We start from the raw sequence: 26,037 nt of genomic DNA, 5'->3' as shown, positions 1-26,037 counted from the left end.
ACTTTTTCCTTTTTAGGGAACTTGTTCGTTCGGGCTTTTTCAGCCTTAAGCCTTTTGACCTGTCAAACTCGATCTGCTAATTGTGCCATATCTCTAAGATATTGGGTATCCAATTTCTTTCGAACAGAATAATCGAGACCACCGACGGCCATTTCGACCAATTCATGTTCTGGCACTGAAGTAAAACATTTGGCCTTGAGAAAGCGGAATCGATTCAAGTAATCGTCGATTGATTCATGCGTCCTTCGACGAACGTTGGTCAATTCTTTCAAACTAATTTTAGACTGACCCATGTAAAATTGTTCATGAAAGGCCTTTTCTAATTGGTTCCAACTATAAATGGAATGAGGAGGCAACGTAGTGAACCAAGTAAAAGCATTTTTCGTCAAAGAACTTGGAAAATATTTTAATTTTAGGTTCTCATTATTTGCCATTTCGCCAGCCTCCATGAGATATCGAGCAATATGTTCGACTGTTGACTCGTTGGTTTCCCCAGCAAACTTAGTGAATTTGGGGACTTTCCAATTCCTTGGTAAATCCGTCTCTAAGACATATTCAGACAATGCTGACACAAAATTGGGCCTATGTAAACCCACATTAAAACCATTTTGGGCTAACAATGCTTCGACAACATTAGTTATGTTAGTATGGCCCTCATAATTGTTTTGACGGGCTTGCATGACCACTTGGTCCGCATCTTGGTGCCTATTCACCAATATTGGTGCCCTTTCATGCTCTTCTAGAATCTGTGCCTGTGCCCCCGGCGGTTGCATTTGATTTTCAGGCACCTGGGCATTTTGACTAACTGCAGGGGGTTTTATTGACCTACCATTTAAATTTCGAGTCAACAGCGTGCTTCGCGCCGCAGGGGCACCAAAAAAGTCGGCAATTCCCTCCATTTGAGCGTACAATGCTTGGTAACTATTGTTAGTATCTCGAATTAAAGGATTAATCACTGCACCCATTTGTTGCGTTACCAAATTAGCCATATCATGGTTGGCCTCATCCATTTGTTGCCTTAATGCCATCATGGATGCATTGTTAAGGTTTGTTGGGGGGTTGCAAACGGAACGCTCACCCCAGGAGTAAACAATTGGGGCATCGGCACATTTAAACTTTCTGAAAACGAAGACGGATTCGTATGTAGGCCTTGCATTAAAGAAGTCGGCATAGCGTATGGCATATTTCGACGGCTTGTACCGAGATTAAAAAATGCTGGAATGGCCTGTGTAGTTTGGCCAGGGACAGTTGATCTTGTCGAAATGGCCTGAGTTGTTTGAGCGGATGTCGTAACCGCTGGAATGGCCTGAGATGTTGGCATGGCCATCGTTGATTCGACAGTTTCTAATGTTGTCGTCATGGTACTACTCGAAATTGCTTGCGTACCACCAGAGGATGTGGGAGGGTTGGTTGTTGTTCCTGACGCGGCATTCGATGCCGCTGTGTTTGGACTGGGAGGAGGACGTACCATTTCAGGAAGTTGTTTTCTACTCCTTAAGAGCATACACAACACAAACCAACAGTATAAATCACACAAATTTCACTATGAAATTATTCACAAAGGCACAAAAAGGTCCCACTGGCCTTGCCAATTTGTTTACACTGATTTTTGGTAAACAATCGCTGGTTTAAAAATAGTTACTTGCAAGATCAACCAGTAAATCTTAGGAGCATATTTGTGCTTTTTGTGTTATTTCAAGAAACGTGATGTGCGTAAAGAGTTAAATAAAACAAAGAAAATAAAAGCAATCGAACTCAACCCAGTTGAATTCAATCGAAGTTTGTTAAGTAAAAAACAAAGAAATTGTTCCACATGAACAAGTAAAATGCGAAGATATTTAAGACAAAGAACTTAAATTGCATTGATTGAATGTAAATTGGTACACAGATTCATACATTGCAACTTGTAACTCGTTTCTCGCTTCCATACAGATAATTTGAGTGTAAGTTTTGTATGATTGAATTGTGACCACTTTTTCATCAGAAAAACTACTATTTATACAAATAGAAATAACTACCTAAATTTGAATTCAAACCTATAACTATAGAAAACTAACAAATCTTATCCATTAAGTTTGAATTTCGAACGCGCCTTGGAGATGTCCTTATCCAAAATAATCGTCCCTCGATAGGTTTTGCTCGTTGAACCGGAACACGTGCTCCCAGCAAGCCCAACTTCGATGAAAAACCTTAGAGTTAACTTTTCCATTTCTTCGATGATAAGGTCAACTCTCCTTGACTGCATTTAATAACAGCCTTAAAAAATACAGGCTAACACATGGTCAAGACTCAGGATAGTGTAGTGTCCTTGGCAGAAGTAGCATACTCTTCACAGTATTCCATATTGAAAGGAGTAATGGAAAACAACAAAGACCTCAATGTTGGTCTCTCACGGAGAGCGGAAGCAATCCCTACGTTGGTTATTTGATCACACCAAAGCATGATCACCTCTTCGAGAAGCTTACAATTGTTCAACAAATGAAAAAGTGAGTGGTTGTTTATGGGAAAGCCGGAAAGATTAACTTTGCGGAGTTTGAAAAGTGCAAGTGAAAGAGCATCCACCACGCGGATATAACTAGTGTCATTTTTGCAACCAGAGTGGTAGCTGAGGTCGAGTTGTTTGAGAAAAGGGAAACATTCTGTGATGAGGAACAAATCAGATGCATTAAGAATCATAAATAAAAATTACAGGGACAAGAACTGAAAAGGTGGATATTTGCAAGGACAACAATTAAGAACGATTTTTATGATTACATCTCTAACTCACAACTTTTAGTTTTGTTTTTGGTACATAACTTTGGGAATTTAGTTATGGTGTGATCATTCAAAATAAAATTACTGTTAAACATGTAGAATTATTTGGATAAACCATGTAATTTGCAACGTGGTTTCTTGTCTTAAATCAGGCCTACATTGTTTGATGAAAGACCTTGAAGATTGTTTGATGCTATTTCTCTAGAATGTAGAATTATTTGATTTTTTTATTTTCTTCAATCAAATATGCTCTAAAATGCTGCTTCTTTTCACTTGGAACAATATGCTTACAATAGTAGATAACTATGTTTATTTGTTTCAGATAATTAAGCAGCAACCAATTTCATGTCAGATAATTTTCACAATAAACAGATAATGTTTATCGCAGAGATTACCTTTTCTTAAAAAAATGATATGAATATTTCATGGACCATCATGTCTAAGATTAGTATAATAAAAGTAATAGACTAATAGCTGGACTAACCAACTATGTTATAGAAATTGTTTAGCCAATTTTCCTAACTCAGCACAATCCTAGGAGTATAAATACTCATTTTGTTGAGAACTGTAACCAATGTTCTCATTTGGTCAAGTACAGAACAGAATATGAAACTAAAGTTGGATACACCATTACTTACTTCAGAAACAAGGTCATTTTAAAGCAGCCTTCCCATGATAATTGGATTTTAATCATGTTTTTTGCTAAAAGCTTTGAACACTGCACTTGGAGTGTAATTAAGCTGGTAATCTACGAGTACTGAGCCAAATATGTTGAACTTTTTAGCACTACTGAGAGCTACCTCTGCATCTACACACTTCTTAAACACCACTCTTGCCCGTTTGCTTACTTTGTCAACTTCTGTTTCTGATTCCTTTAGTCGTCCAAAACGCCTAAAACATATGGTTAAGGTTTGTTTCTGAGGGAACAGAATTGAACTCAGCAAAGTTCATAACAAGCTCAGCAGGAGCATTCTCATCTATATAACCAGGAGGTTTTTCAGAAGCCTCAGCATGATTGTTTTCAGATTTTTTTTCACAGGAATAGGGCCTACAGATAACTTGGGCTGGCTCTGGTGACTTAGCAGCGACAAGTAGTTCATCTTTGTTCTGGTTTTTCTGCAATGGATGTTGGACTGGTTTCTTTTCATTGCCATTGTCAATGACTCGGTCGGTCCAATACGAGTCACTCATATCTTCAAATTCAAATGTATCAGATCCAGTTCCAGCCATGGGTAGTTTCTTCATCCTCTTGGCGACAACTTTATCCGTGCATGAAATTTCTTTCCAATCAGCAGCCACAATTACAGAATTTTTGAAATCAGAGAAGAAGGTGATTATGCCATTCAGAAAAGTATATTCTCCAAGGGGTTTTTGTGCAACACACTGAAGTGAAGATAGCATATCATGTAGAGACGAATATTCTGTCGTGCTCTCGTCATACTCAACAGTTTTAGGAAAAACATCCAATTCATTCTCAGGAAAAACATCAACGACACCACCTGTCTTCGGAATGAGTTGGCTAGCAGCCCTATGAATACGGTCACCAATGCATTTCAAAGTCATCATCACAGTGATCGATGGCGCCCCTTCTCTTGGAATGTTCAGGTGAAACCAGATGATCTGGAGTCCAACAATCACCGTCTCGAGAATCTGGAGTCCCATTCATTGGGTCTGACATCCTTTTTTCTTTCTTTGCCGGATGCATAGTATCCTTGAAATTACATTTACGCTTTTGACGGGTGCTGCTTTGATTTTTTAAATTTCTAAGACCAGCTTGATCCTCAGTATTAACTACAGGAGTTGCATGCTCAATAACCTCACACAAATCTTGTTCATCGTCAACAAAAAATAAATTGTCCTTGTCAACGCCTCCACAACGTTGTATTTCTGGCAAGCAAGAGAAACTCTTAAACCGATTAAATGCAAGCAGCTGAGCCTTAGCAATCTCAAGCTCTAATCGATCAAAGCCACCGGTAGGCAACTCAGATAGTGTTTTCACATATTCTATAAGTTTCATCAGTGAAAATGAGTCAACATTTTGAGATTCATCCACCCCACGTGTGATGCTTATTTCTTGTCGAATCCCAGTGTTGTCTACAGTCTGGCTTTTGCTCGTGTCATAGATGTCTTTAGGTATACAAGAACATGCTAGCCCATATTCGACTCGTCTTGAGACTTCATCCAAAGCACAGTCTATAGCATTCTGGAATGATTCTAAACGGCTCCTCTGCTTTTCCATTGTGGAGAAATGTGCCCTAAAATCCTTTAGCTGAGATGCTTCATTCCATGCAAATGATTTGTCACCAAAATAAGCAACGAAATAGCAATCTTTTTTATAATGCTTCATTGCCCACTCAGATGCATCTGAGGGATCAAATATCTGTCCAGGCCACCATGGGTAGGTTCTCACTTTGCCCCAAACCATATCAGAGAAAGAAAACTCGCCTTCTTTTTTTACTGCTGGCAGCGAATACCGTGCCTGATGTACTATTTCTGAACTACCAGGCTTCACCAGTGCATCTTTTACAGCTTTTCCATATGTTAGTTTTCTCTTCCCAGCTTCATTAAATTCTTCTTCAATTTCCTGACCACCATCTGAACCAACCTGTTCCAAAACACATTCTTTCTCTACAACCTTTTGCCTCATATTTGACTCCTCGCCGAGTTTTTCCTTTCCATCATGCAACGGCACATGGCTCCATTGCTCAGTAATTTGAGTGTCTTTTTCTACAATTGCATTAACATCAAAAATTTCCTCACTACCAATAGCTGCCGACAAACCTGCACCAACAGAACTACAAGCATCACTATCTAGAAACCTGTGAAGCGTGGACACAGACACAAACACCTGACACGACACCGACATGTCGACGCCTATAAAATTTTGAGAAAATGACAAAATTCAATGTAATCACAAGAGTCGGTGTTGGACACTTGGACACGTCTTCAATCAGAAGTATCAGTGCAACAAAGCTAGAAACTAAACAACACTCTCATTTACGACAATTATAGTTTCAACCACTAGTTAAGCAGGGAAAAAAAAAAACACCAATAAAATCAGCAGATATCTTACCTTTAACCTTTGTGGTCTGTTCCATTGTTTTACTTCTTTCTGTTCCTTGTTGATCTTCAACATCTATTAGCATCCCCTCATGTACATCCGATTGTTCAGCATTCAAAGCAGAAACACCACTCGCAACCTTGTCAGCTATTATTTGCTCCTTTGCATTGCACTTTTCAACTTCAGTTCCACAAACAACTTCATCTACAATACCGCTTTTGCCATCAACTTTATCGTTTCCAATCGGCATGTTCAATATCAAATCTATCGCTTCCACGATATCAACAATATTAGACTTCACGTCAAATTTATCATTCTCAAAATTTGACATTTCCTCAATATCATCAATGTTATCATTCCGCCCAATCGGCATGTACAATATTGAATCAATAGTTTCCAACATTTCAGCAAATAGTGAAGTAACCGGGCGCGCTACGGCCCCAACACCTTAACAGAATAAATCACTTCATCATGACCCTGACCCCCACATTCCACAGACCCATCTAGGGTTTCACCAACAACAACAACAACATTATCATCATGGGCCACAATGGTTTCTGAAGTTGGACAAGTAAACAACAAACCCTTTTCAGCTTCTTCCATGGATATATACCTCTATATCTAACAAAAATCAAAACTTTAAACTTTCAATAAAATCCCTATCTTTTACTCAGAAATTCAGTAAAATATAAATGACCCACATGGAAAAAAAAAAAAGGTTTAATAGCACTTTTAGCCCCCTATGTTTACAAAAATTACGATTAAGGCCCATTATCTTCGAAAACTACAAAACCGCCCCTTATGTTTCGTTTTCATTGCAGTTTTGGCCCCATGGTCATTTTTGACCTGGTCCACGCTGACATGGCACCCACATAGCTTATGTGGGGGCCAAAATCGCAACGTTTGCAAACATAGAGGGTCAAAAGTGCTATTAAGCCTATTTTTTATTTTTTTAATTCATTTTCTTTTTTTTCCATTTTTTTGTTTTGAACAAAATTAAAAAAAAAGAGGGAAAATTAATAAAAATCGAAAATAATGAAAAAAAATACATAAAAAATTTTAAAAAATTGGAAAAATTAATATGAATGAAAACAAAAATCTGGAAAAAAAAAATTCGCATGACATGTGTGTATATAATACCACATCATTAAATCATTTTAATAATAAAAAAAACATTAAAAACTGAAAATCTTTTAAAAATAACAAAAAATCAGACTATTTTTTTAAAAAAAATAAAAGATTGATTTTTTTTAAAAAATTTTAAAAATAACAGAAAAGACATTCAGATTTTTTTTCAAAATTTAAAAAATTAGAAAAAATTCGGTTTTTTTCGAAATTTAGAAGATATTTAAAAATACTGGAATTTAATTTTCAAAATAAAAAAGTTTAGATTTTTTTTGCAAAATAAAAAACTGGAAAATATTTAAAATTTTAAAAATCTGGATATATATTTTTTTAAAATTCAATTACAATATGAAAATTAAATTTTGAAATTCATATAATTTGAAGAAAAAAAATCAATGTTAGTTCAAAAGAGATTGGAAGAGCAACTTGAGGTACTCATTTTTTAAATTTTAATGTCTCTTAAATAAGACACTTTTAAAATTTTACACGCATTAATAATTCTTTTTACAAAAATATTCCTATGTAATTCAATCAATTTTAGTTCAAAAGAGATTGGAAGAGCAACTTGAGGTACTCACTTTTTAAATTTTAATGTCTCTTAAATAAGACACTTTTTAAAATTTTACACGCATTAATAATTCTTTTTACAAAAATATTCCTATGTAATTCAAGCTTCTCAGATTTTTTTCCCTAAATTTTTAATTAAACTAAAATCAATTTTTTTCTTCAGATTATATGATTTTCAAAATTTAATTTTCATATTGTAACTGGATTTTAAAAAATATATATCCAGATTTTTAAAATTTTAAATATTTTCCAGTTTTTTATTTTGCAAAAAAATCTAAACTTCTTTTATTTTGAAAATTAAATTCCAGTATTTTTAAATATCTTCTAAATTTTGAAAAAATCCGAACTTTTTCTATTTTTTTAAATTTTGAAAAAAAATCTAAATGTATTTTCTGTTTTTTTCTTTTATTTTTCGAAAGAAAAAAATAATCTAATTTTTTGTTATTTTTAAAATTTTTTTAAAAAAATCAATCTTTTATTTTTTAAAAAAATAGTCTGATTTTTTGTTATTTTTAAAAGATTTTCAGTTTTTAATTTTTTTTTTATTATTAAAATGATTTAATGATGTGGTATGTATATATATGTCATGCGAAATTTTTTATTTCAGATTTTTGTTTTCATTCTTATTAATTTTTCCAATTTTTTTAAATTTTTCTGTATTTTTTTCATTATTTTCGATTTTTATTAATTTTCCCTCTTTTTTTAATTTTTTCAAAACAAAAAAATGGAAAAAAAAAGAAAATGAATTAAAAAAATAAAAAATAGGCTTAATAGCACTTTTGGCCCCCTATGTTTGCAAAAGTTGCGATTTTGGCCCCCCACATAAGTTATGTGGGTGCCATGTCAGGGTGGACCAGGTAAAAAATGACCATGGGGCCAAAACAGCAACGAAAACGAAACATAAGGGGCGGTTTTGTAGTTTTCAAAGATAGGGGGCCTTAATCGCAATTTTTTTGAATTATATTTGTAGCTTTTAATTTTAAAATTGATTATAACACACAAATTTATAATTCAATTCGCCTTTATATAAATGTATCCATCCACAAATCACAACTCAGATTAATCATAATCAATCATGTAACATCAAATCCTTCAAAAAAAAAATTATGTAACATCAACATTAATTATGAGTAAATAGGCAATTACCCCCTGAAATTGTAAGTTTCGTCAATTACCCCCCTAAAATTAACAAAACTTCAATTACCCCCCTAAAATTGCACAACGTTAATCAATTTACCCCCTCCGTCAAATTTTTCTGTTAGTCAACATAATGTTTTGCAAATACCCCCCTGAAGTTTTGCACTTATGTGCAAAATGCCCCTTGAACTTGAAAATTTATATTTTTTTTCTTCTTATACTTGATTCAATTTACTGTGATCTCAACTAGCTGCTTGGGCTGTATTCCCCAATTATCTAATCTAACTGCATGTACAATGTGTTTCATCATTCACAAATAACAAGCTGGTAGCAGGAGCTTACCAAGGATTTGGGAATCATGCTCCAAAGATGGAATGTTAAAGATTTGCAAGATGAATAAATAAAATATAAACATCAAGAGATGTGCAGCACAATGTATCCTTATAGTTTGGAGTCCATAACAAGCAAGACAGGACAAGTGCAACTTGAACCATTGTACAATTAAGACCAATAGGTGATATAAAAATAAATTGCAGGTCCATCATTAACTATACCTTCAGATCCCATTTCTTCATTACTATGATCTCAGCTAGCTGCTTGGGATTTATCCCCCCCATTCTCTAACTGTATGTGCAATGTGTTTCATCATTCACAAATAACAAGCTGCCAGCAGGAGCTTACCAAAGTTTTGGGAATCATGCTCCTTCATCCAATTAAGAAAAAAAAATACAAATTTTCAAGTTCGGGGGCATTTTGCACATAAGTGCAAAACTTCAGGGGGATATTTGCAAAACATTATATTGACTAACAGAAAAATTTGACGGAGGGGGTAAATTGATTAACGTTGTGCAATTTCAGGGGGTAATTGCCTATTTGCTCCATTAATTATTGTCAAAGCATAATCAAACACACACAAAATCAAATCATAACAAAAATCGTATTTTCAACACATTTAACCTTTATATACATTTAACTCGAAATCCTAGACAACTTTGCATATTATTATAAGCCAGTTGGTAAACGCCTTCAATTTCATTTTCCAGGTCGCGAGTTCGAGTCGCGATTTCGAATCTCAAAACTCGGAATTTCTCTTAGTTAATTCACGAACAGGGGCGGATGCATGTTGGAGCTATATGGGACTATAGCTCCACATGCTTTTCCCTATTTTTTTTATTTTTAGTAGATAAAACACATATAGCACACACGCACGGTAGCAACTACAAGTGTTGAACATGTTTTTTCAACTATAAAAGTTGTGAAGAGTAACCTATATAATAAAATGAATAATCAGTGGTTAAGAGATGCTCTAGTAACAATTAGCAATGATGTCATTTTATCTCATTTTCAACAAATGAATATGAGATGATTTTCATCGTAGTGTATTGTATCAAACAATGAGGTAATAATATTTGTCGATTAAAAAAAATTGTTTGTATTATTATTTATTTAAAATTTTAGCTCCACATGTACCTAAAGTCTGGATCCGCCCCTGTTCACGAAAGGTACCAAACAAACAAACTCAAAATCCCAAATTACTAAATTACTTTCTCTAAATTACTAAATTACTTTCTCTGAAAAGTTACTTTCTCTGAAAAGTGCTTTTCTTTTGTGTTATTATTTTCTTCACAGCTGAAGTTTATTCCAAAGGGAAAACCCAAGTCTCAAACAACGAAAATGTAAGTCAAAAAAACATAAATATCACTTCGAGTTTTGAAATAATCGGTTTTTTATTGTTGAAAAGTGATTTTTGTTTGTTACAGTGAAACTGATGTTGAAGACGAACAGAAGAGTTCTGAAACTCGTGTACGTAGCTTATTGGTAAGAATCTAATTATTACTACTATTTTTTGTTGTTAATTAAATGTTCTTAGATAAATTGATGTTAATTTATAATTAATTTAAGTTATTTACATCTGAATTCGTGTTTCGCTTGAAATGAACTAAAATATATCATTTCGAAAAGTGTTGAATAAAATTCGGAGATCTTTGTATGAATGAATACTTAACATAAATATGTAATTTTAAAATTTTAATAAAGGCATATATTATTTTATTGTGGACGCCAATTTTTTGAATATAAATTTATGTTTCTTGGGTGTTTGTTATGCTGCATTTTTTTATTTATTTTAGTTTTACTTTTGGTTAATTTAGGAGATTTTTTTGATATGGTAAAAATTGGCTGCTGTTGGTATAAAAAGTTATTGACTGACTGAAAATAATCTAGCACTAATTATTTTTACCTATTTGTTGTGGCTGTTTCTTTTAAACAATTTTGGAAGTAATTTTAGTTAGCATTTTCTTTTAAGCAATTTTAGTCCGAAAATTTAATCAGTAGCAAAAACATGATAGGTTTTGAAAGAGGCATTTATTCACATTGTTAATAGAAAATGTTATAGTAGGTGTTTGGTTTTTCATTATCTCACTAACTTCTCAGGTTAGAAATTTTTAGCATCAGTAATGTAAGTTCACATGTTAAAAACTATTAGTTTAGTGAATATCATATAACTCGCTACAATAGGTTTAGTGAATATCCCGTAAAAATGTATTCGCAATTTCGATTTCACTTAATGCTGTGTTTGGTTGAATAGTGGACAACGACCATAATGAGTTTGAAGCTCTTACACCGTGATTTTTTAGAAGCTACATTGCATAGGGTTTTTTTTTTTCCCTGAATATATTTGTACAGTGTGCAAATCACTTATTTTAACTCCATATCTTGTTATTATATTCTATTTTTGTAATGTATCAGACATACCACGTGACATGTTCTGTTGCAATTCTAATTCTAACCTGTCCTACCAAATGCTATCATAGTATTATATATCAAAGCTACTAAAATATATCTAAAAGTGGCAATTATTCTGTTTATAAAGATATGCTAATGATGTTTTTTCTTTCTTTATATTAACACCATTTGTTTTATCTATATATTGCAGGAGAGGGTTGGAAGACGCCAGCCTAAATTTGGAAAACAATGTAAATTCTCCTTAGATTTGCAAAACATTATTTGTCATCTGCTTTCACCACTTTATATATTAAAAGACATATAATCACTCTATTTCATAGTTGAGATGTTGGGAAGGAAAGATAATATTTTGGAATAAGAGAAAATTGCTTACTTTCAAATGCATGTTCTTTACAAAGAAGTTTCATTTTTGTATTTAGACATTAACCAAAATCATTTGATCATGGAAAAAATTACTTTGACTAGCATGAGAATATCTTAGATTCCATGACTACTTGATTTTATGTGGCCTGCTCTGCTCACAATGATAAATTATCATCACATTCTAAAACACTTTTTCCTTTTGGTGTTTAAAACTTGCAGCCAGTGCGCGAGATGCATTTCCTAGAGATTCATCACTTTCACTGAGATCATTTGGCAGTGGTAACGGTGAAAGCAGTGGCTCAGAATCCAAATTTTCTGCTGATGATAAAATAAATATGGTTCAACACATCCTTCAACTGCTATGGACTATCAGAGTTATACTTCTGTGATAGATGTTATGGATGATGCCACTGATGACGAAGACTACACGGAACCATGGGTGAGAAATTCTTATCACTCACACATTCACTTCCTATCTGTATCTTTCTCCATCCATATAAGCATATGAACCTTTGATTTAACTACAGGATCCTGACACAAACTATCCTACTACTCTTCCTCTAAGGAAGCCCAATTCTGGAGATCCAGGTTTGATGAACTAAACAAATAAAGCCTTTAAGAATATATAAAGTGCCAGCATTGCACAATCTAACACGCTCTTTCCGTCAAACTATCACTTATTGGATGAATTTCATGCAAGTCCCGCCACTTTATGTTGCACCCATTCCCAAAATGGTGGGACATACTTGAGTTTCACCAAATAGAATAGAGAATGTCGGAAAAAGTGTGTTTGAGTGATTGTTTCTAACACTTTTCTCTAAGGATATTATTAGCAATAGCCAGTTCCATATAATATTTGGTTTTGCCACTAACAGTTATGTGTTGCTTTTTTATATGGTAGCAATTCTTGATAAGATAGAATTTGGGGAGGCTGCTACTAATGTGAAATATGATGGTGATAATCTTAATTCAGCAGAAGAACTTGGGCTCTTGGTTAATAATCACAATGACATAATATTAAACTAATCCTACTATCACCATGCAGCTGAAATTTCTGTAATATCCCTCCATAAGTTTTTTTTTAAAGACAAAGGGCAAAATGGTAATCTTGCCACTCAAGATTTTTTTAAGTGGCAAAATCCACATTTTTCTCTATTCTTCCACACACTTCCTCTCACTAGAATCAAAATTTCTCTCCTCCTTCTCTCTACACAAAAATCGGCCTCCAAAATCACACCATAACCCTCTCAATTTTTGTCACTCAAATCATCATGGGTCATGCTTTAATGGGTTTCTAGTAGAGTGTTAAGCAAGTATCACATTTCAAAACTACTCCCTTCCTTTATCTTTGGTGAAACCGCCCCTCATTATATATTTTGGGAAAAATTGCTCTTGGAGTAAATGTTCCAATTCATGTTTTTAGAGTGTTTTAAATGTTATGGGAATGATGTTTTTAACATGTTTGATGTTATAGGAGCTATTGGAAGGAGAAGGCACATAACTAGTGGCTTGGAGTTGGAAGTTTTGCCACAAAGTGTTCAAGAGGAACCTCCACAAGATTGTGAGTTCCTTTAGTTAGTAAAAACTTCCCTTTGGGTAGTTTAATTATACCTTTAGAATGACAATATATGATTTTTATACATTAGGACATAATTAGTGATGTTATAACATTAGGTTAATTCCCCTTGCTAGTATACTCTAAAAATAGCTCTTATGATGTTAGTTATGTTTATGGTAGTGTTGAAATTTGAGGAAGGATAAATTGATAAATTTTAGTGTATGTCTGCACAATTTCGGCTAGTGCTCTGGAAAGTAAATTTGTTGGATTTTTATAACTACACCATGCAACATCCTAGTTACACCCCTTTGACACAAATTAGTTAACAATGATTCCCAATAACCCCTGCTTCGTATACCTTCTATTTAATATCATTCATTAACTATATACAAGTGATCTTTTTCTCTGTTTGCAAATTCAGTTCATGAAATCTACAGATACTAGGCAAGTTCAATTCATGCTGTGTGTGTTAATTTATAGCTTTACATTACTCATATTTTATATGCACAAGAACTTAAATGTCCAAAATTAAGTTGTTACCTGAACTGAAATACAATAGTACGTGAATTTAACTATGTGAATCTTTAATTTAACCATAAAAAAAATGTCCAAGTGAACTTATACTAGCTAGTACAAATGTATACGTAAACTTTAATATATGTGAACCATCAAAATATTTAAATATACGTAATTCTTTTTGGGTACAAACAAAATGTACATGAGTTTAACTAGAAAAAATGTGTATATATGAAATCATGTTGAAGGCCAACATAGGTTGGTCTGGTTGGTAATAAGTTGATTCATATCCTGCAAGAATGTGGTTTAAAATCTCATTTAATGTTAGGACTTCGTTGGTGGATAATGTGTAAATGTTCTATGAACGTTAATGTCTATATTGACTTTGGTTAACCACAGAGACTCTATTGTCAATAAAACTTTGTATTAGCAAAAGAAAGATTTTGGAGAGTGGAGAAAGTTTTTCTACAAAGAGAAACCAAAGATAAATCATGGATCCAAAACTTGGGTGGAAAATGTCTCTGGCCCTATATTCTTTATTATAATGCATTTTTCCTTAATTGTTCAATCATGTGGATAAAGCCTGTTCAAAATAAGGTGTGAAAGAGCCTTGATGTCCATGTAATAATAAGTTGATTTTCATGAATGGAAAGATTCTAAATCAAGATTAAGACCTTGTCGATGTTTAGAAAAGGTATGAAACGATGATGCTATACTAAAGTACTTACTATAACTTTAACACTATAAATTGAACAAAGTACAATCTACAATATAATGCAAAAGTCCTTTGGATGACCTAAAAGAAATAATCTTGTATTAGTTGTTTATGCTGAGTAAATTCTCATGGTTAAGTTTATTCACTTGTTTCCTTTTCTATGTCTAAGACTTGATAGTAAAACAGAATATATGTTCACAAGTCGGTTAGTTTAGGTTATCGAGGTTTTTCTACGTTTGATAACCTAGAGGATCTCTTATATTATTTATAAGTGATAATTCTAAGAATAAGTGGTTGGATAGTAATGTTAATTGTGCATAATTAATTGATGTTAGTATGTGATGTTAGTATAAATGTTGGAGGGAAATTAACAACGCAATTGATGCTTGTTCAAAAAAAACAACGCAATTGATGTATATATATATATATACTTATGGAACCAAGGAAAAATTCTAAGGACCCTCCAACATGAATACTAACATAGCATACACATGTTAACATAAAAGTTATGTTTAGAATGAATTAGCTATGGAGCAATGTTTCATGGGTATTTTATCAATAGTTGGAAATGAGGAATGTTAGTTATGGAACTAGGGCTTAGTTAGCCGAAATTAGTTATTATCGGAAAAGGATCAGAGACATACTCAGATAAGTATGTCAAAGTATAGGTTATATCAGAATACGACATATTGGACATATGATTGTGATTGATATGATTGTGGTGATTATGATTATATTTGATTTGTTATATGATTTGTTTATTGTTGCTGAAATGAATTTTAGGATTAGTGCCGAGCGGAGCATTGTTTCCTCTGATGCTATGGGGAGGAAGGACTCACTTTATCCTTGCCATTGTTAATGGAATTCATGAGGTTCCCTTCTATTATATAGATATTGCCATTAGTTTAGATTATGGAATTGATTAACGTTAATATTGACGCATCTTGATAACATAGGAAATGATTATAGATTAATGTCAAACTTTATATATATATATGAAGTATATGATAGTTCTTTTGAATCAGAAGTATTTATCTGATAGGATGTTTTATTTTGAATTGTACAATTAGTATGAAAATAAAGATGTTATTTGGAGATTCTGGCTGATAGAACAGTTTTTTTTTTTTAAACAGGATTTACATCTTGGAAATGTTGAAAATACAGAGGAAACTCTGTCGAAATTTCAGTGAACATTTCTTTGAAATGAAATTCAAATTGAAATTTTTATTTATTTATTTTAGTTGTCAAGTTTGATTAATAGGCTTGCCGAGCTAGAATGATCTAGTTCGTGCGCCGGTCACGATGATTGTTTTTGGGTCGTGACAATTTCGATATAATAATACATAGGAAATTTTTCTTCAGGACAAAAGTGAGCAACCACAGTTGATTTTCTTTAAGCTTCCTACTGTTCTGCCTTTTGTCAAGGAACCAGTGAACAGTAAAGGGAAGGAGAAAATTGGTACCTCAAGAGTATCGGCAAAGGCAAAAAAGGCGAGTAACTTGTTGGAGCTTCCGGGTGGATATATGGGCAAAATGCAGGTGTATAAGAGTGGAGCAGTCAAATTAAAAATAGGAGAAACCCTGTATGATGTAAGTTCCACCCCATTTACCATATATTTACTGAATGAAGTACCAAGTTAGTTTAATTGTGATTCAATCTAATTGTAAAATATGCAACAATGAATTGAAGATCCCAAAGAAGTTATCCCATATTTTGGTTATTATACCATTTTTAACTTTGATTATTGAAGTTGATAACAAATTAGTTTTGTTTCTCATACAGGTGTCTCCAGGTACCAAAACTATACTTGATCAAGATGTTGTAGCAATTAACACTGCAAAGAAAAACTAGTGTTGTTGGGATGGTTACAGTTGACGCAAAGGCTGTTGTAACTCCTGATATTGATGCCATTGATCTTGAATCCATTGGACTATAAAAGACTCAAGCTAAGCACATGATTCATCGCCATTATACGGGTATAGTACAGATACCTACGTGGCTTATGTGAATAGGGATGTTTTGTGATTACATCTGACTAGAGATATCATGATGATTGGAAGTACAAACTAGGTAGTAAAACGAACTTATGTTAATTGATATGTAGGAATAGTTAACTTTCTTTATGTTGAACTAAAATCATTGAACAATGTCTGATAATATTTCATTTGCTTCAATGTTTATGGTGCTTGAATTGTAGGCATTTGTTATATGATTTATCTACAAGAGAACCTTTGAAAATCTCTAACCTCCAATACAAGAGAACAAATTACGTGCGACTAATTTCTCTAAATTATTTATCGCATTGGTTTTGAGGAATGAAAACCAAATTGATTTTGACTGCAAGCAAATAAAGCCATTTCAATTAAGTTCAAAAAAATAAAATGTAGCATTCAAGAACTATATGATAATTTACTCAGATTTCTGATATAAGAATAAACAAAAGTACCAGTAGCATAAGATCACATTTAGAAAGTTCTGCATGTGTAAAATAGTGTTCATAACACTCCTCTCTCTAACCCAAAGGTCCAAAAAAATGTGTTGTAATGTAGTCAAATTATGTTGCGCCTAACTTTGGATACGAAGCACCACCACAATCAACAAGACCATGATCGAAAGCATGAAAGAAGCTCTCAGCTTCTCAATAAAGGGTCGAGAATCTCTTGTATGTGCAATTGTCTTTTAAAATGAATGTTGAAAATTTTTTATCACAATCTTGGTAATTTTCTCGATTACTTCGATGAGTTTGGCTCTGGCAGTACTTAATAGCCAAATCAAAACATTTGTTGTATTGTCAGGGTCATCATCAGCATTCTCATCTAGACTCTGAAGATCATGCTTTTGATCTGCAAATTACATGTCCAGATTAGTTTCTGCGCATCAGCCAGTAGGTCATGATTCTATAGTATCAACAATGCTAAACTACAAATGAAATTGAACCATAAATCTAATACTCAAAAAAGCCTTCCGCGAATAACACCATGACAAAATTTCATATCTATGTTTTCCACCATTTCCACCGATTCATGCAAAAATATCGAAAATTGAATAATGTAAAACAAAACAATTTCATCAAACGTTCCCTCACCACTAATTCACAGAGTGTGAGTGCGAACCACACCTTAACAAAGCTATCGACATAAAATCCAAATATTAAAGAAAACGAAAACTTAAACACCAAGCTGCAGATATTGACCCCCTGAGTTGCTGAACAACTTCATTATTCATAACAGCCTCCCAAACAGCTTCATCGGTTGATAATGATTTTACTAATCTCTGCAGCAACAAGACCTTAGTTATCAAATATCTACAACAACTGAAATCAGTAAGACTCATGGTTAAATTATCTCTTTCCAATATAACAATATCTTGAAGGCTTGACACTCAACCAAGAACCTCTCCACAGACACGGTATACTGTACATTACTAAACACGGTATATTTTTTTGCTTCAAAACAGTTGTTATTAAATTTGTTTCCCATAATTCAAAACAATGGAATGTTTATCATTTTAAAAAGCTTACATTTCGAAAAATATTAACAAAAAATAATGCTATTAAATAGATTCATTATGACCCAGAACTTATCAAATGATTAAAAAAAAAAAAAAAAACAAACAAAAAAAAAAAAAAGTTTTACCTCTCAGAAATGTACACAAAAATAAGTAGAAACTTATGTTTTTGTTTTTTGTGTGGGGTTTACAATTGTAAGACCTTGCAAGGAGATGAGACTATATTAACTATAGTGATGTCCAGCACTTAATCCAGTACAGTGTTGTCAATTGCTGATCCCGGAAAATAGCGTTCTGTTCAAAGTTTGTGCATAACAGTGCTATAGCAAATATTTTGTACTAAAGCTGCTATTTGACAATATTTTGTACTAATAGCATACTGAAAAACATCAGCAAATTGTTCAAATTCTGCTATGCAATAGCGCTATAGCTGTGCTATTTAACAACAGTGATCCAGTATGAAGTGCTTCCCAAATTCAAATATTCGAAAGATAAAAAAAGTGTTTTTTTTTTATAAACAGTTATCATAAAAATAGTCAAGAGACCATAGATTGCATCTGAACAGATGGATCAATCTGCAATAAGTGAATTGCATAATAAACTATCAAATCCATCATCTTGTAGCATTTTCGGATCATATGGAAACAAAGATGGTTCTAGCCAGTCTATATTCTCATCTTCAGAAACTTGGCCAAGATTGCCTAGCTCAATTTCTAGTTTGTTGAAATACCAGTCCCTAAGGAGCTCGGCACGTGAAGCAGGCCCAAACACCCTGCACTTATGCTGAGATTTATCACTTATCTCAAATGCAATATCCAAATTTGCTAAACAATAGTTTTGTTTGAATTTAAAAGAACAAGAAATTCTTGCAAGAGAACAATTGCTGAAAAAGACAGAATATTTAAAAGTTCTGTGAAATTTTGCATGAGAAATCTATGGCAGAATTTTTGTATAAACAAATTCCTAATGACCGTAATGAGGTATGGCAGAATTCATGCCGTTGTTTTTCGCCACTTAACTTTTACTACTAGTTATTACTTATTAGACAAGAACAAAATTGAAAGAAATCTCTAATTCTGAATTCCTGATAGCTAAGCTGGTCAATTAAGAAAATTGGTGGTTAATTAAAGATACATGTGGTGCATAAGACTTTTGGTTAGCAAACAATAGACTCAACGACACCATGATTAGGCACTGAAATGCTTGCAAAATGGATGTAGTTATAGTCCATGACATATATGAATGTATCACAATTCACAACACATACACGAAAATAAAGTAAGAGATATAGCAATTAACAAGCACAAATTAAGATTTTGATTATGTTGGTCGAGTTAAAATCTATGAAACAATGACACTTAACACGGAACAGGACACAAGCACGTAGACACCAATAATAATTTGAAAAAAAAATACAAGTAATTGTATGTAACCACAAGCGTCAGTGTCTTGTTGGGTACTAAGACACACCTTCAACCTGAAGTGCCCGAGCTACATATGTTAAAATTCAAATAACAATCTGATCATACTGAGTCAAAACACACTGAACAAATTTTAGATGAAAATTGAACTCGTCACATTCATACTTCAGCAATTGAATACAAAACACAAACTCAAACAGTTCAGCAAGCAAATTTTAAATGAAGATTAGACTCCTCACATCCTGATTTCAGAAAATCAAATTCAAAACACAAACTCCAACATTGCAGTGCGCAAACTTTAGATGAAAATTGAACTATTCATATTAAGAGTTTAACACATCGAATTCAAAACACAAACTAAGACGGCACAATGAAAAATTAGACTCTTCAATTTCCAACTTTGCCAAATTGAATTCAAAATACAACAGTACGACAGCACAATGAAAATAATTTTTTTCGTAAAAATTAGACTCCTAAAATTCCAACACTAATCAAATTCAAAATACAAACTTCGATAATAAACACCTGATCTTCATCCAAAGTTTCTAATCAGTCAAATACAATACCTAGATCATTTTTTTTTAACTCTAACAAACAATATGAGACTAATATACTCCCTCCGGTCCTAAATACAAGCAAATTTCACTTTTTAGGTTCATTCAATTAATGATGTATGTGGTCCACATACATCATTAATTGAATGAACCTAAAAAGTGAAATTTGCTTGTATTTAGGACCGGAGGGAGTAGCATATATGGAATGAATAATGCATTCATTCAGACCCATCATTACCAATATATTTCTAAATAACCACAACTTCAACCTTAATATAAAGGTTTTAGAAGTCTCGAATGCGGCAACTGTGCGCATCTGCAACCCCATTTAGGGTCTGTTTGGATTGGCTTATTTTAGCTTACCTACTGACAAATTTTGTGAAACTGTTTGAGAGAACTTATAAAAACAGCTTATGACAATTGTCGACCAAGCTGACCAAGAAGTAGCTGCTGCCCACCTGCGACATAATCACAAAGAATTATCAAAACTCTGAAGCCTCTACAGGCAAAAACATAAAAACAATGCTGACATGAAATATATGGGGTTGATTGATTCAATGTTTCAAAAATAGAACCAAATGGTTCATTTGATTAACCTGAACTGGAACTCTCTATGGTTCAGTTATTTGAACAGTTGGATCATGGTCTCATCACAGTTCGAACAGTTTAAAGAAGGTGAACCATGACGCAAAGGTCTTAGCCGATTCAGTGTACGGTTGAATTTTTAAAAAATTGGTTGTTTTAGTTTTCTAAAACAAGTATCATATGGTTTGATTTTTTTGTTTTAAAACCAATAAAATAAGAAACAGTTTTACAAAAACAAGTTGACCAAACACGTTTTTCACATTTTAATTTTTAAAAAACTGAAAAACAGGGAATCAAAAAGATCCTATATTATTTATAAGAAAGTTATGTTCAAGCTTTAAAGGATTTGTCGGTCTAAAAACTAACCTCTTCAACCAATTTCCTGGATGCATCAGCCTCAGGGTATAAGCTCGCCCATCCTCTTGACCAAATTTCAAAAGCCTCATCCTTCCACACGTTAAAGCTGACGGGATCTACAATGCTTGGTTGTATTATTTCCTTAGCTGGGAAGACCCCCCATGTCACAGCATTGACATCGGTTTGGCCTATCACTCTCAGCCATATAAGTTAGGAATGGTCTATCCTTGGATTTCTCAATAAGTGCGTCCAGCTTTTCCTTCAGAAGAACTCTAAGTACACCTTCTGGTAAACATAACCACCAGGTCCACCCCAGCCTAGTAAATATGTCAAAACAACAAGAAAAAAAGTTAGTCAAGCTCATGTTACCAAATTCAATAATACGGATAACTTCAATACCCTCAATATTTCACTAGACATTATCATCAGGAATTGTCATAATGTTATTCAGAAAAAATCATGCATGGACACAGAACATTTTTCCACCCACCTACAATAGGAGAATCTGACTTTGGGCTGGCTATTGATGGTGAGGAAGCACTTTGTATTAATCTTCTCCAGGTGGTCATTTATGATCTTTGTCTCTGGCTGAAGACCATCAAGTTCTGACCAAGGATTGGTTCTCAACTTTCCCAGGCAAAACAATCTGAATCTCTGATATGTAACAATGAAACAAAAATTAGTTGATCTTGAACTGTTGGTAACAATGCCACATAGCAACATTCCAACTACAGTAATTCTACCTCTTAAATATCTTCAACGCTTTTCAAGGGAACTGCCCATTCTTCAATAAGCTTCTTGTCCTTTGCACGTGGTCGCATGAACTGCACATTGTAAAGAAATTTATATCAACAGTGGAAGAAAATAAATGTGCAACCATCAACATATTAAAATCACGAAGTGCCATCTGCACCTGACAGTCAGTCAATGCGCCATATGACGGGTTACCGGAATCACTCCAACGCCCATGTGGGTATGGATCCCATCCTATGGTCCTTTATATGTAGCTTTTTGGACTATTTGCCCTACAATTGTTGGATAGAAATGTGAGAAATGCTTCAAACAAATGCAAACATGCCTCTTATATTTGGTAACAAAACAATAACTGCAACAGTAGTATACCAAAAGATTGGGCGAACATCTTCTTTCACATGGAAAACATTTGTCGGGCGTCTCCAAGGTAAGGATCGTGAAATTTTGGATTCTTCAATTAAGCCCAGGCTCTGCATGCAATAAAATCAATATCAACTTAAGTAAAGTCTAGCCAAAATAATATGAAGAAAAAAAATGTTAGATATACAGTTATTCAAATGCTTTCACACCCATTAGCTCGAGCATTTGGGATATAACATTAGATTAGAATCTCTATAACTATGAGGGATGGAGTTTGATTCTTGTTTCATCCACGCTATAAAAAATTGCATTTCTGCACAGGGTAAGTGTATGTGGGCATTGCCACACTTCAAGCCCGGAGGGCTCTTGCATTGCGGGAAGGGGGCATTTTAGATATAAAACCAGTCATGTGCTTTAATAAACAGTTCAATCTTAAATAACAATTGGTTAGTGACAAATGGACAATTGACAATATGCAATAACACAAGCTAGAAGTTGCATGAATTACGAGAAAACCATTAGAATCGCCAGTGCAGATTGCTCCACATTTATCGTGTAAAGATGCAGTGTCTTAATTCCATGAGCCATAATCTTTTTGCACATTTCAGTTCCCAGGTGTATTCCATAAGCCTTGACAGCTTCTTCATTGTCCTTGATAGGCACTAAATCAGCCATTATCTCAGCAGGTATCTAGATTCGTTAAAAAATGAAACAATATATTACAATCAGTAATTACAATCCATTACATTGACTAACAAAATACATGAGTAAAAAGAAAACATATAACAAATCTTTAACTATTACGTGACTTTTCATGCCTTCTTTGGGGCACCCATGATCCCTGAGATAATAGAATATTTAGAAAACTTAATGCTGGAAGATCTATATAATATTTTTTTTGCTTACCTTTGTTTTACAAAAACCAGTCATTTTGATAAAGCCATCGTAATTGTTAATGGGCAAAATTCCAGGCACACTAGGACAAGTTATCCCAATTTGGCGACAAGCATTCACAAACTTGAGGAATATATCAGTGTCAAAAAATAACTGGGTGACAATCAAATCTGCTCCAGCATCAACCTATAAAAGGAACATAAGCTCAGAAAAGGATGCCAAAAATAAGACAGAAAGATGAACAAAAATTCCCTGCAATACCCCCTTGGCTGCAGCTCACCCCCTATTTGCCTTTTCTCAATTTGCCTTTTCTCAATTTGAGATATGTCGTAATATCGCAAGGCAGCTTCCAAGAACTTCCTCTTCAGATCTAAGATCCTAGCATAGCAAACCTGAAAAAAAATAGAATACAAGGATAAACAGGTAAGATAAGGTTCATTTATCCATATTAAACTTCAGTCACCCTTCAGAAGCTATCATTTTCAAACCTTGTACTTCAAATTCAATACTTCATTTTAGCTATTGCTAACCAAGAATGATGCTTTATTAATGAAAGCTTCAGCATTGACAGCATCGTCACCTGGCAAATGCAAACAAAATTATTTCAAATAACCTTTATGATTCTGAAATTAAAACCAATGATTTTGTACGTGACATGTGAAAAGTTACCATTTCAGATATAAAATTATATTCATATTAAAGATGTGGAACCAGCATACGTGATTCAATTTAGACATTGTGGCAAGTTATATCTCCCAATATGGTCTAAGAACCGACATCAATCAAATATGGATTTCCTTGCACAAAATAAAGTAAATACCTCAAGGTATAAACAAGCAATTTGAACACACTTTGATAACCTGAATGTATCATCAATTACCCTGATAAAAAAATCAAAATAAAATTAAGAATGAGAAAGAGACATTTTCAAATTTTGGCAGATTTATAATAATTTAGGCAAACAGGTAAATATGGTTGGAAATTCTGAGACCTCATTCCTGAATCTAGGTCAATACCACTGAGCATCTGGGCAGCTTTTGACCATTGCTCCTCAGATTCATAAAGCTCAGCCAATTTCTCTCTAATAACCAAAACCTATAACAAAACAACAAGTGACAATCAGCATGAAAAAATGCATACTTAGACATGAATTCAATAATTGATTTAAAGAAAGATACATAATGATTGTTCAAAAAAAAAAGAGAGATACATAATGTGATGAGAGATCTAAATACTTTTTCAATCAACATCTCTACGCATAGAAAACCCCCATGCTTGACATAGTAACAAAAATACTTTTTAGATTAAGTCTCGGAATACAAAACAAAATTTGCAATTGTGAATTCTTTCACACTTCCACCTTTCTACAATTTATACAGTCCTATCAAATACCATAATAATAGTGTCGGAAATACTATGTATTCAAAGGCAGATTGCAGCCGACACCAATACGCTACCGTTATATGGTGGGTAGAGGTATAACACTGACGTCAAAGCTTAGACTTTAGAAAAGCGGTACAAGAAATTTATAACATACTATCATACACATATAAAAGCTCATAAATAGTACACGCAAAATTAAATGTATATTCATAACTAATAATCAAAGTTTATTGTTACCAATATTCAAATCCAAAATAAAGAGAATAACTTTTTGGGTGAAATGACCAAAAATTCTAAAAATAACTGAACAAAAAGCAATAAGTTAAGGTGATATTCAGGTTTTCACATGAGCTTAATTGTAATAGCGGACGCTACAGCTACTACTCAAACGCAATGCAACAGAGTTTCACATGTCCCCTGAGGGCTGATGTGCAACACTGCTATAGAGGCAGCTATCGACTACAAAGCCAGCATATTATTTGTATAGGAGAATTTAATCCCCCAAATAAGTCATAAATACCTACGAAGTTAAAATAATTGCTCAATTAACTATTATCAAACTGAGACGTAAGAAAGCACACGCGCTGCAAAATTGTATCCATGTGCATATGCTAACCAATAACCCATGTCGGAGCCGGACATGCATTCTTTTAACAAACTTCTGACACTTAGAACAGTTAGTGGCTTTTACAATTTTGTCACTTCCATTTTACCTACAAAATAAATGGGAATGGTTTATCATGTTCACAAAATTCCATGCTTTCTTAAGATGTAAGTTTTAATATTATATCTAATTTATTTGTCGTATTATAGTTATGGCTGTGTCACACATACCGCATGGCCCATAGTTTTCATATTCTGCTATATCCCTATGTCTATATCATATCATATCTATGCCTAATGTTGAATTGTGTTTCATCTTAAGAAAGCAGCATTCAAGTTAACTTCTACTATTTACCGCAACAAAACATTACAGTCATTTAGCCGCAAAACAGAATACACAAAATTTAAACCTGTTCTTCAAACGACACAACTCGAGGCTGAATCTGTGCAAGTATGTAATGAGCAATCTCTTTCTGTGTCTCAGGTGCCAACCTTCCCAACTCTTCAGCAAAACTCTGTAGAAGCTGACGCGACACTACTAAAGGAACATCATCCGATAACACTGAAACACAAAATTCAAACTTTCAACAATCTCATATATTAATAAAAACTAAGGAAAATAGGTTTAAATATGATTAGTCTTTTCCGAATAAAGTCAATTTAACTAAAAATAAATTAAAAAATTAAATGAATAAACCCTATAGGTTGAGGAAAAAGAGAATTATCAACTGTGATCTATGAATTTCCTACCTTGAAGAATGTCATTTGATGAAATGACAGCAGAAAGAATTTGTTTATACTGCTCTATCTTTTGCCTTTGGTCGGTGATCGCTGCAGCGCTTGCAAAAGCACCCTCCATCACTGTTTCACATCAACATTCAACAAAAAAAGCAACAAAATCGGTTAATAAACCCTAAATTTCAAAAATAAGCAACGAAAATTACAATTTCTACAAAACTTCTACAAAATTCATAAGAAATTTGACAGAGAAGTTTACCTAACAGAGTTGAAGGGTTTTGGAGTGTTTTTCGTTTGTGTTGACGAAGGTTGTGATTTCTCAGTCTTCCGTTGCATGAAA

At 33.5% G+C, this 26,037-nt stretch overlaps 1 protein-coding gene and 4 pseudogenes across 4 annotated transcripts; 1 reads left to right on the top strand and 4 right to left on the bottom strand.

The window, feature by feature from the left end:
* Positions 1–3,289: 3,289 nt before the first annotated feature.
* On the bottom strand, positions 3,290–6,328 carry LOC146928865 (PWWP domain-containing protein 5-like; annotated as a pseudogene). Its single transcript, XR_015005892.1, has 2 exons — positions 5,828–6,328; positions 3,290–5,535 (listed from the first exon to the last, which is right to left on the bottom strand). The product of XR_015005892.1 is annotated as a PWWP domain-containing protein 5-like (transcript).
* A 2,008-nt stretch (positions 6,329–8,336) lies between these two features.
* On the top strand, positions 8,337–16,716 carry LOC146928864 (uncharacterized; annotated as a pseudogene). The gene is made up of 9 exons (XR_015007958.1): positions 8,337–8,364; positions 10,224–10,320; positions 10,405–10,462; positions 11,580–11,619; positions 11,972–12,191; positions 12,280–12,340; positions 12,654–12,745; positions 15,889–16,131; positions 16,325–16,716. The product of XR_015007958.1 is annotated as an uncharacterized LOC146928864 (transcript).
* Positions 16,717–16,942: 226 nt separating this feature from the next.
* Positions 16,943–20,352, bottom strand: LOC146928863 (uncharacterized; annotated as a pseudogene).
* On the bottom strand, positions 16,943–23,361 carry LOC146928862 (putative methylenetetrahydrofolate reductase (NADH); annotated as a pseudogene). Its single transcript, XR_015005891.1, has 10 exons — positions 23,254–23,361; positions 22,986–23,159; positions 22,596–22,769; positions 22,089–22,189; positions 21,880–21,991; positions 21,710–21,790; positions 21,457–21,620; positions 20,976–21,283; positions 20,388–20,482; positions 16,943–17,385 (listed from the first exon to the last, which is right to left on the bottom strand). The product of XR_015005891.1 is annotated as a putative methylenetetrahydrofolate reductase (NADH) (transcript).
* LOC146928861 (COP9 signalosome complex subunit 4-like) lies at positions 23,138–25,818 on the bottom strand. The gene is made up of 6 exons (XM_085707146.1): positions 25,710–25,818; positions 25,370–25,521; positions 23,965–24,068; positions 23,794–23,854; positions 23,265–23,365; positions 23,138–23,159 (listed from the first exon to the last, which is right to left on the bottom strand). The coding sequence occupies exons 1-6, from the start codon at positions 25,816–25,818 to the stop codon at positions 23,138–23,140; spliced, it is 549 nt and encodes a 182-aa protein (XP_085563272.1).
* Between the last annotated feature and the right edge of the window lie 219 nt (positions 25,819–26,037).

The sequence above is a fragment of the Medicago sativa genome, chromosome 4 (assembly GCF_051527215.1).
Source record: "Medicago sativa cultivar Bolivia chromosome 4, Bolivia_mono, whole genome shotgun sequence".
NCBI lineage: Eukaryota > Viridiplantae > Streptophyta > Magnoliopsida > Fabales > Fabaceae > Medicago > Medicago sativa.
The sequence above is the reverse complement of the archived record's forward strand: the minus strand, read 5'-3'. Positions and strand labels throughout refer to the sequence as shown.

Coding starts and splice junctions, on each gene's coding strand:
- LOC146928861 (XM_085707146.1), bottom strand. CDS start 25,818: ATGGAGGGTGCTTTTGCAAGCGCTGCAGCGATCACCGACCAAAGGCAA. Junction 25,522..25,709: donor ATCAAATGACATTCTTCAAG/GTAGGAAATTCA, acceptor TTTGTGTTTCAG/TGTTATCGGATGATGTTCCT. Junction 23,160..23,264: donor AAAAGGCAAATTGAGAAAAG/GCAAATAGGGGG, acceptor TTCCTTTTATAG/GTTGATGCTGGAGCAGATTT.